This window comes from Lepus europaeus, chromosome 12 (assembly GCF_033115175.1).
Source record: "Lepus europaeus isolate LE1 chromosome 12, mLepTim1.pri, whole genome shotgun sequence".
Lineage (NCBI taxonomy): Eukaryota > Metazoa > Chordata > Mammalia > Lagomorpha > Leporidae > Lepus > Lepus europaeus.
In genome coordinates this window covers 94,691,193-94,703,697 of record NC_084838.1, presented here as the reverse complement: position 1 = coordinate 94,703,697, position 12,505 = coordinate 94,691,193, and the positions used below count along the sequence as shown (strand labels likewise).

Below are 12,505 nucleotides of genomic sequence, written 5' to 3'. Positions count from 1 at the left end.
GGGGGTAGAGCGAGCCCGGGCACCGGCGATCCCGGAACAAGGCCGTGACCGAACTCTGTACAAAACCGCCCACGCCTTAGCGGTTCCCACAGAGAAAAAGGCGTGGCTTTAACTTCTTGGAAAAGCAGGATCAAACCCAACGGAACCAAGGGGCCAGGAGGCCGGCTGGCTGGCCCCTGCAGCCTAGGGCGTGGAGGGGGCCGGGGAGGCTGCCACGTGCAGCCACCATCTTGAGAGAGCAGCCTTTTCAGACCGATGCAAGTTGATCAGTTTGATTCTCCCACCGACACGGTGAAAGCACACATAGATCACTCACATCACTCGCAGAGACGACCCCCGGGAGCCCCTGGAGTGACAGGGTCTGAGGGCCAAGGTCTCGGCCGGGCGCCCGCTTCAAACAGCCCGAGTCAGAGCCCCAGCTGCCGGCCAGGGCCTCGTCAGGATCACAAAGCTCGGCTGGAAGCTTCCAGCCGCCGCTGCCTTTTTTTTTTTTTTAAAGAAACATTTGCTAGAAAGGAAGGAGACATCATCCGTCCTGTCCCCCCACCCCCCGCAGCCCATTCCTGTTTCAGGGGAGGGGCCGATTTCCTAGGGAGCCGGCCGGGCAGGGCGGCAGCCCCAGGACCGGCCGTTTCTGCTTCAACAGGCTTTTCCTTATTTCCACAAGGTACCAAGTTCAGGAGCAAACTGGAACAAAAAGCCAAGTCCATTTCACTTTTATTAATAATACAGTTTCGGTTCTTACCCAGGTACTTTTTACAAAAATAAAAAACCACGCTGGAAACCCTGGAGACATCTCCACGTTGGACACGCGGTCAGAGTGATCCTGCAGTGGACTGAAAACGCCCTGAGAGACGCCGTGAGGGAACGCGTGGGTCCGCGTGCGCCCCGGGCACCGCTCCCCACGCAGGCCCGGCTGTGTCCGGTGGCTAGGGTGGGGGGACAGCCCCGAGACCGCAGGCGGCCCCCGTGCGGCCCGCACAAGCCCGGGACGTCCAGGTCAGCAGGATCCCGGCCCAGCCAGGGCTACGAGGAGGAGGAGGAGAGAGTGGCGCGGCCATCTTCCCTGCAAAGGAAACAGCAGTGACGTTCAGCGGCCAGGGCCGCAGCGCCGGCCACCTCTGCTCTTGCGAGAGCACTGGCACCGGGGGACAGGGCGGCAGCCAGGGCCCATCTTGCGACCCTGGGCACAGGCTCACGGCCGGCAGCCAGCAGCGGGGGCCTCGCTCACACCCGGACCCCGGAGAGACCCCGCTTAACCCCGCGGGCCCCGGACGTCCACTCTACCACAGGAGCACATACAGGTGGAGGCGCGGCCGTGGGCTCTGCTGCGGGCGCCCGGGCCCCTCTTCCGGCGCGGGCGGGGGTCCAGCGCGTGGGGGGCCGCGGCGCGGAGGGCCGGCGAGGCTTTTGGCTCGAGGGCTCCACTCCTGTTCCTGCTGAACTGAGCCAGTGTGTGAAACGAGAACTGATATCAGCTCAGTAGGCACCGGAGGGCGGGTCCAATCGGCAGCCGGGAGAGGCGGGCCTCGGCGGCGGCGGGCGGCGATAGCACCTGGGCTGCAAGCACAAGAGAGTTCACCGGCCGCCAGCGGCCAGCGGCCAGCGGCCAGGGCGCCTGCCCAGCCTCCCCTCGGCACTTGCGACGATGCAACGCGACTGTCCACGTGCTCAGCTCACGCCCCCCCAGGAGCCCCGCTGGCTGCCCGGGAGGCCAGGCGGCCCTCCTCCTGCGGGACGGACGGACAGACGGACGCACGGCGCTCCACACCCAGGCTGACGCTGGCCGCGGCCGCCCCCATCTCACCTTCTCTTCAGGTGCAGAACTTAGCCACTGTGAACAAGGCGGAAACCAATCACTGTTCACCAATCAGCTAAGCTCTGCACCTCGGCAGAGAGGTCGTCGCTGGGCCTAATTAAAGGGCCGGCGGGCAGCTTCCGCGGGCCGTCGGCTTCTGTGGTCTCCCGAGAGCTAGGAGAGGCGCGCACCGCAGAGGGAGAGCGCCACTGCGGGTCTCTGGAGGAGCAGCCAAGGTCGTGGTTGCGTGGTAATCCCTGGCAATGTGATTTTAATCTTAAGTCACAAATCAGCATGCCAGGAACCCAAGCAGCCAGAGCACCAGAGGGCAGCGCCTGCCCGGCCCCCGTCCGCACGCACACACGCGCCTTCCACGCCGCCGGCCCGTCCAGTCGGCCCCTGCGAGGTGGCGGTGGCTCGGGAGTCAGGAGAACGCGGGACGGCCGTGCTGCCCCGAACCCTTCGGACAAGCGGCCCCTCCCTGCGCACGGGGTCCAGAGGGGCCCTCCCGGAAGGGCAGGGACAGGGACAGAGAGGCTTCCGACGGGAGGCGGGGAAGCAGTCGACGCCTCTGCCTGCGGGGGGGTTCCCGCTCCCAGGCATCATGGCCGTAGCCAGCCCCGCTCTCGCTCCCTCCCGGGGAAGCCAGCCCCCGCCCCTACCCCTGGGACGAGTTTGCCCCATGGGGTTATTCTTCCTCATCAGTTGTTTCCAGGCACACATCAGATGGACGAGGCTCCGCTCAGCGCTGGGTTGAGACCCCCCCAAACTGTTACACAGCCCCAGGAGTCACCCCGAGAAGCTACCTAACGTGAACACCCGCCCAGGCCGCGACGCGGAGGTTTGTAGAAGGGTACAAAACCAGACAGGAGGCACTGCGGCGCGTCTACCACCCTGCAAACAGACTCATGACACAGACAGGCAACAATCGTTAGGGGAGACACACACGTACAACCCCCAGGGCTGTGTACAGAGCTGCCTCACTGTGACAGTCTCCAAACCCACACTGGAAAGTAAACACTAGGAAGTCCACCTGCCAGGCTGGCCCCGGGCCCCACTCAAAGAGGCAGCAGCTTGACCAATCCAGGGGAGAAGGCGTGTGGCGAAGACTGGGCCTGCTGTGCACTGAGGGTGTCACCGAGCGCTGGACATCCCAGCCTGCATGCTGCAGCCGGGGTTCGGCGTGGCCGGGCCACAGCCTCCTGTGTCGGCCCGCACCAGCGCTCTGAGGTGTCCCCGCCCATTACAGCGCCCAGGGTGGCCACAAGGGTACCAAGCAGAGCTCTTCCGCACGGGGACCTCCCAGGCCAGCATGGTTCCCACCCTGCCTGCTCCCCAAGGCCACCAGCTGCCGAGCGGGAACAGACTGCTGTGTGTGTGTTGGGGGGTGGTCCTGGCGCAGAGGGGGCTTACCGAGGACTTGGCCCCCAGCAGGACTGTCTGCTAAGAGCCACATGGCAGGGAAGGAGAGGGGAGTCACCTGTTCAGAACAGCATCTCGGCCACCACCTCCGCGGAGGACTTGTCCATGCGGCCCCTGGCCAGCTCGAAGCACCTGCGGGCCAGCTGCTGCTGCCGGGCATCCTCACTCACCATCAGCTCCCCGTACAGGTAGATGCCCATGGCCTGTGGGGTGGAGGCCACAACGCGTCAGGGCAAGGAAACAGCACGTGCGCACGCCGCACACACACGCCGGTTCAGAAATCCCCAGACGCGGGGAGGGACCCAGGCCCTGCTTCTGTGAGCTGCCTGGCGGTCCCCATCACCTCGTCCTCCTCAAAACCCCGCAGGACCCTCGGCTACCCACTCTGTCGACGGACCCTGGCGCTCTCACTGGCGACAGGGACAAGGGGGTGTTCCCCAGACGGCCACCACGGGAAGCCTGTGTGTGGCTATGGAGCTAGGAGTCCCCTAAGAGCAGCTGGTGCTGGTCATGCCCAAACTCGCCCACGGGCCGAAGACACAAGACCACAGCGCGTGGCAGCTGCTGCCACCACAGCCTAGGCCACAGCTGCAGTGGACACGGAGCAACGCCCCAGACATGGCCCTGGCCCTGGCTATTCTCTCCTCGCTGGCTCAGTGAAGCCACGGGGCAAGGTGAAAATCCAGCAGTCAGGGGCTCCGAGGTGCTCTCGGGGAGAAAGCTGAGCCACGGCGGGTGAAGACCACGGCTCAGAGCAGGCTGCCGGGGATGCTGGTCTCCTGGACAGGGCCTCTGCCCTCACGCGCCCGTGTTTGCCCCGACACCTCTCACTCCACTGTGCAAATGTGACATTTCTTCTGCTACCAAGTCACGTGTTTTCCTTTGTGAGAATAAGGAGTCCTTACTGGCAGCTGCCCCCCCAAGCCCGAGACCCCATCAAAAGTCCTTTTGTTCCCCCCCACGCCCTCTCCAGCCCACAGGCTGCACAGCTGGCTCGCTTGAGGGCTCACGCCGGCTGGGAGGAGGTGGTGGGCACAGGCGGGGCGCGCCTGACTGACAACCCCCACATACACTCCACAGACACACACGCACACACACACGCACACACAGGCTCCCAGGGAAGTTGTGGAAGGAAGGAAACCTAGCATGGGGCGGGCAGCAAGGGAAGTGAAGATGGCAGCCAGGCCACAGGGGACGCCGACGCACACCCTGCTGTCACAGCCCCGGCTGCTGAGCCGCCGCGTCTCATGGCACAGCCGGGGGCCACCCCGTGGGAGCTGCGCAGGTGCCTGGCTTGTTGCTTTAGTGGGACGCAGCTCAAACAGGTGCGAGGCAGGAGCCTCCCTGGTCCTTTGGGATCACTGGGAGATGTTTCCAACTTGCCACCCGAGAACTTGGGGCCCCCCAGGAACCCCGCGGCCGGCTCAAGGGGTGCACCTGGTCCTCCTGGAGGAAGCGCTCCACCTGCCCGTATGCCGCGGTGAACTTGTGCCTCACGATGAGCTCGCACCACCGGTGCCGGACCTGGGGACATGGGAGACAAAAGCCAGTCAGCCACAGACCCACCTGGGATGAGAAAAAGCCACTCTCTGGAGCACCCAGGCACGGCGGACGCGGGGACCTCATTTTAGTTTTTTTTTTTTTTTTCAAAGGGAGGAACCATGTACTGATTAGCAGGCCATGTATCACCTGCAGGGAGAAAGGGGCCTGTGCCGGTTAGGTAGGTGTCTGAGTTTTTTGTTTTTTTTTTAAAGATTATTTTATTTATGTAAAAGACAGGGTTACAGAAAGAGAGAGAGAGACCGGTTTTTCATCTGCTGGTTCACTCCCCAAGTGGCCAAAATGACCAGGGCTGGCCCCAGGAGCTTCCTCCAGGTCTCCCACGTGGGTGCAGGCGCCCAAGGACTTGGGCCATCTTCCACTGCTTTCCCAGGCACACCAGCAGGGAGCTGCATTGGAAGTGGAGCAGCCGGGACTCGAACTGGCGCCCATATGGGATGGCAGCATCACAGGTGGAGGTTTAACTTGCGGTGCCACAGCGCAGGCCCCAGGAGTCTGAGTTCTAAACAAGGTTTGGCTACACAGCAACGGACACCAACTGGTAAATTCATGGGGACCCTGGCCAGGCCACTGCTGCTGCCCCTGCAGTGCCCAGCCAAGGAGGGTCCCCCCAACCCTAAGCAGAGGCGAACCCCGCATCTGAGAGCCTGGAGAGGGGCGCGGGAAGCTGTACACAGCCTGTTCAAAGGTGCACAGGCGGAAAGGGCGTGGCCTTCTTGGCAAAGGGCGCTCACTGCAGACAACCTGCAGAGCCCAGGGGGACCTCCACTCTGGCACTGCCTGCCCTGGAGCGGCAGGGCCGTGGCGGGCGGAGGGCGCACCCACCGGACTGTGCTTGGGCCCCAGTTCCCGGCCCTGTTCTTCCCAGTCACCCGCGCCGCAGTCTGCTGTGGCACTGTCAGGTTGGCTGTCCCTCAGGCAGTCATGAGCATTAAAAGCCTCTGCAGATCAGTCGTTTCTGCAACCTTTTTTTTTTTTTTTTTTTTTTAAAGATTTATTTGAAAGTCAGAGTTACACAGAGAGAGGAGAGGCAGAGAGAGACAGAGAGAGATCTTCCATTTGCTGGTTCACTCTCCAGATGGCTACAACGACCAGAGCTGCGCCGACCCGAAGCCAGGAGCCAGGAGCTTCTTCCGGGTCTCCCACGCAGGTGCAGGGCCCAAGGACTTGGGCCATCTTCTACCCTGCAGCCTTTTAATGCTAACCCACATGTGGCAAAAATTAAACGCCAGCCACGTCACCGTTTCCGGCTGGGGCTACCCCCGTCAGCCACGGGCCTGGCCTTTAGGTCCCCGGCTTTAAACTCCTACGCACAGGAGGAAGAATGAAGGGCAGACCCCGCCCCCGGGCCACACTGCACTCCCACACGGGGCAAGAAGCCGGGCGCTCAGCTGGCCTCTTGTCTCTCGGAAGCAGGGAGCCGCAGAGGCTTTTTCCACGCGCACAGGGATCTCGGGGACCGCTGCGGCGGAGCGCTGATGGCCCGAGACCAGCACTGCAAACAGGAAGTGGGTCGGGACCGCGATACCTTCCCCCCCGCAAAGGCAGCTTCTTTCCTTTATGGCCCGCGGACATTAACAACAGACCCTAAAGGGGAAGGAAGGAGCGGCCCCTAAAACTCCCAGAGCAGACACATAGGAGCAGAGCTGGAGCTTGGAGCGGCCAGCCCCTCCCTCACACACCCCCGGCTGGACACAGCCCCAAGGACCCCAGGAGGGCCCAGGCGGCCCCACCTCCCCCTCATCTCTCTCCGCACACAGGACAGCGGCCATGTGCCAGCAGGGACACCTTGTGTGTGAGCTCTGTGACAGCAGAGGCCAGCTCCCCACGGCCAGCGGCGGGGGAGGGGATCGCTGCTGTCATGTGCCCCGGGACCTCAGGGAAGAGCCTCATTCCTCCCCATTCAATTTAAAAAAAAGATATTTATTGTATTTATTGGGGAGACAGCCACCTTCCATCAGCTGGTTCACTCCTTAAGTGGCCACCACGGCCTGGGCTCGGCCGGGCTGACATCAGGAACCTGGGGCTCTACCCTGGTCTCCCAGGCGGTGGCAAGGACTCAAGCACTTGGGCCAGGGCAGCTGAGCAGCAAGTGGAGCGGCCGGGACTTGAACTGGTGCTTGGATCTGGGGATGCCGGCGCCTCAGGCAGCCGCTGGACGCCGCACCGGGTGCTCAGCTCGGCTCCGAGTCGGGGTCCCACCTGTGAGAACCTCTGCTTTCAGCGAGCGCATCCCCCACACCGCTGCTCGCCCTCCAGGGCTCTGAGGGGGGGTTGAGCCCCAGCGCACACCCCCGGGCTGCAGTCGGGGTCTACGTCCCCCAGCACAAGGGCCCCGGCCCAGGGGACGGCCTGGTGAAAGAGGCCCTTTGAGCGCCAACGTGAAGTCAGCGTTTCCACTCCTCTTCCCCTGAGCAATAGGTTATTGTGGCGGTTCACAAGAGATCCCGTCTTCTGGCCCCGGAAGGCTAACATGGCGGCCAGGAAGGCCGGGCCCGCCCTCCGCCCCCGGCCGGCCAGGAGCGGGGCTGAACAACAGGGCTTTTCATGGCAGCGCGACACGCATGGCAGCATCGCAGGGCCGGGGGCTGGCAGGCCGGCACGGAGGCCGGCACGGAGGCCCGCACGCGGCTCGGAGCCCGCACGCCGCTTGCTCCCACTTTATTCCTCAGAAAGACAAAGGAAAGCTGCGATTTCACCCCCTGAACTCCTGAGGGCCCAAAATTCCCACTGGTGCCTGTCAGCACACAGAAGCGGGCCACATGTGCCTCAGCTGCTCCGGGCGGTGGCCCAGCCCCTTCCTCCCCAGCCCCGACTGCTAATGCCGCCGAAGTGGGGCTGGAAGACGGCTCTGCGAGTGGCTAGCCCTGCTTTGTAACTCGCTCACTAACGGAGGCAGTGGGCAGCCTTCCTTCCACGTCCCCGGGAACCGGGAGCCGAGGAACTGGCCCCCAGCAGCCCTGGGCCCGAGCCACACCCCTCGGCACCTGCAGGGAGACAGCCCCCAAGCCTGCCCTCCGAGGAGGAGCGTGGTCAGGTGTCCTCTCTCGTCTCCCTTTTCAGAGATGCGGTGCTCTCGCAGGGCCTCCCCCGCACCCAGGAATGGGGGACCCAGGAGGCCGAAGCCAAGGAAGTGGAGGCTGCCCCAGGCACTGCGCTGTCTGCTACAGAGGAGACCAGATGCCGGCTCCCTCAGCTGCAGAACGATGATTCAGGCTCCCTGGGGAGCAGCGTCAGCTGCCTGCCCCGGAGGGCGTGGAGTCAGGCCAGAGGCACTGGCTAAGGAACTGGCCCCCTCTCTTTCTCCCAAGGGCTGGAGCCAGGCAGGACAGGGCCGCCCTGGAGGCAGACCCGGCTCTGTCCCTCTTCCTGGAAGTGACAGGAGAACCTCTCTTGGCCAGAGGCAGCTCAGGACACGGCCCAGACCCAGGCAGGAGATCTGAACTGTACATGGATGACAGGCGGCTAAAGTGAGGGCCGGTGCCCTATAGGACATTCAAGGCGTGGCTTCCTGGGGGACAGAACAAAGCCCGGCTTGGAGCAGAGGCAGGCGGAAAACAGAGCCGGCACATGGGAGACCCAGCGAAGCGGAGACGGATCAACACCGGTCGTGCTCAAGAGCCCAAGTCCATTTCCACTTCCTCTTCGTATTTCCCTGGATCAAAGTATAAAATACAGGAGAGGCTGGTCTGCCCACCCCGTTCCCAGCGGCTTGGGCCCCAGACCCCGTGGTGGCACGCACAGTCGCCTTTCCCACCTGTTTAACCCAGGTAACAGCACGCTGTCACTGAGCTGTACCCCGACTTGAAAACACAGGCACAGATATGACAGAGCCTCCTCCCGCCCCTGGTATCCACAGCTGCAGGCTATCTGCGCCATGATCTACCCCCCCCACACACACACACACGTTCACACTTGCAATGGCGAACACCGGGAACCACCGGGAAGCAGGGAGAGACGGGCAGCGTGTGGCATTTCCTGCCGAGGGCATCTGCTGAATTCCCGGATCCCAGGAGGCAAGCACGTCCTTGTCCTTGCCTCTGGCGGACGCCGCCACACTGCTTTCCTGAGGCTGCAGTGGCTTGCGCTCCCGTCAGCCACCGTGAGTTCCCTGCACCATCACCTCCAATGGGCTGCTGGGGAAGCGAAAACCGGCGCCCATGGAGGTGGTTTAAGGAAGACAGGTTTCAGAAAGGGCCGTCCGCCAATGTGAAGGCAGTGTTCAGGAAGAGTCCAGGTGCCTCCTCCCTGGCTCCAGCCCACTGGGGACAGCGTACGGCACACACCTGATACCGGCCTGCCAAGATCTGTTTGCTTCGTCCTTCCCGGGCCCAGACGTGGAGGGGGTGGGCAGCCCAGAGGAGGGTGAGAGTGCTCCCACCACCAGCAGCAAGGGGCCGGCAGTTGGCACAGCCCCTGGCACGTGGGTGACGACGGACCATGAAGACAATCTAGGTCACTGGGTTCTCCCACATTGTCACAGTGCAGCTGACCCTCGCGGGACAGCCAGGCCTGTGCCTGGGGAGCTCTGACCCAACACAGCAGCTGCCCTTCCCGGGCACACAGGTAGGCTTAATGCTTTAACCCCCATGGGACACTGACTCTAGAACATTCCAGGTTTCTGAAGCCACCACAGCCGTCAGCTCTCTGCCCCCTCTGGGGGCTGGGAGCAGAGGGGAGAGTCTCAGGGTCTGGGGTGGGAAGAAGACAGGTCAGGGGTGCAGAAGGCCACCTCCCATGAGACGAGGGACTCCTCCAGCCACATGGAGCCTGTCCCACACAGCGAGTGCTAGCAGGAGACGGGACTTGCCTGTGTTGACAGATCTGAGCCAGCTGCGAGACATAAGCTCACCTAGAGCCTGGGTTGCCGAAGGCCTTCTGCAGGACACACAAACGGGCTCTGGCCAGGGCTGAGGGCTCATTATTCCAAAGATTCACATAAGCCACCCGCGCAGCAGGCATTAGGCAAACAGTATGGGGCACAGACACACACACATGTACGTACATGTGCACACACACAACTGCTCACTTCCCAACACTCCCCCCACTACATACGATGCACTCTGACATTCTCTATCATTTAAAAACCTTTTACTTATATATCGTTTGTCTGAAAGGCAGAAAGAGACACAGATCTTCCATCAGCTGGTTCATTCCCTAGATGCTCACAATAGCCCGAGCTGGGCCGGGACAAAGAAAAGCCTGGAACTCAATCCAGATCTCCCACACGCGTGACAGGGACCATCTGAGCCACCACCACTGCCGCCGAGGGTGCACACTGGCAGGGAAACAGGACTCCCACCCGGGCTCTCCACTACAGAATGTGGGTGTCAGGTGGTCACTGAGCATAGACAGGGTCCAGTGCCCCCGGGCTGGCTTCAGCACGGCTGGCCAGGCATCCAGGGGCCCCTGAAGGCTGGGCCCGACCCCTCTGCGCACTCAGAGACAGGCTTGCTGACAGGGGATACAGTGGGGCCCTGAACAGGAGCTTCTCAAATGCAGACATGGCTGGCTGTGGGCAGGTCACGCCAGCGCCTTCAGGAGAAGGAATCCCTTCACCCGACTTTCCCCGGGGGTCCCTCTGCAGGCGGCCTCACTTCCTCAGTGTCCCAGACCCCATGCAAGGGCACTGTGGTTGACAGCCCACGATTCTCAAGTGCGCTTTCAGTTATCATCTCTCTCCACCACCACTTCACTCTTACGCATTTCCCATAAGGCGTTTTCAAAGAAATAAAAATTATTGTGAAAATGTTCCCTGTAGCCTACTTATTGCTGTACAGACTACTTTTCCAAAGCGGTTTTCAAACTTTGCTTAAGCATAATTTTTTTTTTTTTTTTAAACAGGCAGAGTGGATAGTGAGAGAGAGAGACAGAGAGAAAAGTCTTCCTTTTTGCCTTCCTGGGCCATAGCAGAGAGCTGGCCTGGAAGAGGGGCAACCAGGATAGAATCCGGCACCCCAACCGGGACTAGAACCCAGTGTGCCGGCGCCGCAAGGCGGAGGATTAGCCTGTTAAGCCACGGCGCCGGCCCATAATTTTTTTTAAAGACTGATTGAACTGGAATATTGAGGAGGCAGAGGAAGAGATCTTCCATCCACTGGTTTATTCCCCGAATGGCCACAACAGGCAGGGCTGGGCCAGGCCGAATCTAGGAGCCAGGAACTCTATCTGGGTCTCCCATGTGTGTGGCAGGGGCCCATGCACTGTGGCCATCATTCGATGCCTTCCCAGGCACATCAGCAGGAAGGTGGCTGGGGAGCAGAGCGGTCAGGACTCAAACCGGCGCAGCGACAGGGGACGCCACGGCACCCCAACGCCAGCCCCTGGAAGCGGGCGTCTAAAGACCAGTGTCTCACAGAGCTGTCGTGCCTGAGCCACAAAACAATCACCAGAGGCCGAACAGACGTGCTGCCGGAGAAAGACGTTAACAGATCTCTTCCGGTAACTTGGCCGACGCCCCCAGCCCGTTCTGGCTGCCACCTGCCTCACACATCAAGACCAGGAAAACCTCCCAGCACCTTACACTGGCGTCCTGGAGCCGGGGAGGGGCTCACTCACCACCGGAGCCCTTGCTCTCTGCTTTAGACATCTGAAGATTATGAGCACACGACGATACAGAGAACCCAACGGCCATGGACGTCCGGGCATCTGGGCCCCCATTCCCTGCTGATAAACGGACCCGCTGTTTTGTGCTTTCCCTTCTCCCCACTTGCCGGATCTGCTGGCACAGCACAGCCACGCTTTCACTTGGAGACCACGACAGCTCCAGTAGTGTCACGCACGGCAAAGTCTCAGAGGCATCCCAGCAGCCTTTAGCCTTTGAACACGAAGGCCGTGCCCAGGGTGGCAGTGGAAGGGCCAGGGCTGACCGCGGCCGAGGCCCGCCTCACCCAGCACATCCCCAGCGTCCAGCGTGCCCGTCTCTCTGGCTGGGCCCTCTCAGCTCATGCTGGTGCGTGTGTTTATGCCGCTCACGGGCGAGGCGGCGGCCGGGGGCCTCCAGGCCCTCCCCCGTCCCCATCTCCACGTGCAGCACGTCCTACGTGCTTGATGAAGGTTTCTGAATGAGCACACCACTTCTGAAACCCCCAGTGCTTCTCAGCTACTTTGAAATTGTAACGCACAGCTGGAGGCTATCAGACGCTTTGAAGAATGCCACCCATGCTATTTATGACGGGAAGCACCCCCTTTTCTCCCAGGTCCTTTTGATTTTGAAATTTACTGCTGAAGGGGGTGGGGGGGACAAAACTCTATCCAGGGAGCATGATCTGGGCAGCCCATTGAAGCTCATTCAGAGTTCCATTTTAGATCTGTAAACAGGAAAGACCAAAGCACACGGGCTTTTCTAAGTTAATAAGTCTACATTACAATAAACAAACCTGCTTTCTCAATTTATGTCCTTAAATTAGATTTAACTTGGCTTTAAAGCGGGGGCCCCTCTGCCGGGCGGTGGGCCCCGACTGCCCGCTCCCTCCCAGGGGAGACCCCCAGCGCAGGCTGTCAGCGGGCAGACTGTTAACCTTTGACCCCGTCACGTCTCCTCTTGCTCTCACCTTCACTGTTCCCTGCTCCCAAATGGCTGCCATCTGAATGTTATTTTTTAAACTCGAAGGAATGAGAGGTTCGTTCATCTGCTGCCCTTAAATCCAGATCAGCAAATCCCTATCGGAGAGGCTAATTTTTAGTACCTTGGTGCAGCCGCTCCCCGAGGCTCCCGTCTACTCT

The 12,505-nt window shown here is 61.5% G+C and overlaps 1 protein-coding gene across 15 annotated transcripts in view; it reads right to left on the bottom strand.

Annotated features, from left to right (window-relative positions):
- Positions 1-12,505, bottom strand: part of AOPEP (aminopeptidase O (putative)) — a 407,649-nt gene that overhangs the window by 33,003 nt on the left and 362,141 nt on the right. For 4 of the 15 annotated variants that reach the window (XM_062208535.1, XM_062208536.1, XM_062208530.1 and 1 more), the window contains 3 exons: positions 4,658-4,744; positions 3,279-3,423; positions 701-1,066 (listed from right to left, as the gene is read on the bottom strand). The exons of 9 other annotated variants lie outside the window; for them this stretch is intronic. In XM_062208535.1, coding sequence (XP_062064519.1) covers positions 3,283-3,423; positions 4,658-4,744 — 228 coding nt within the window. In that variant the 3' untranslated portion in view covers positions 701-1,066; positions 3,279-3,282. 2 more of the 15 variants (XM_062208532.1, XM_062208531.1) reach the window with 2 other exon arrangements.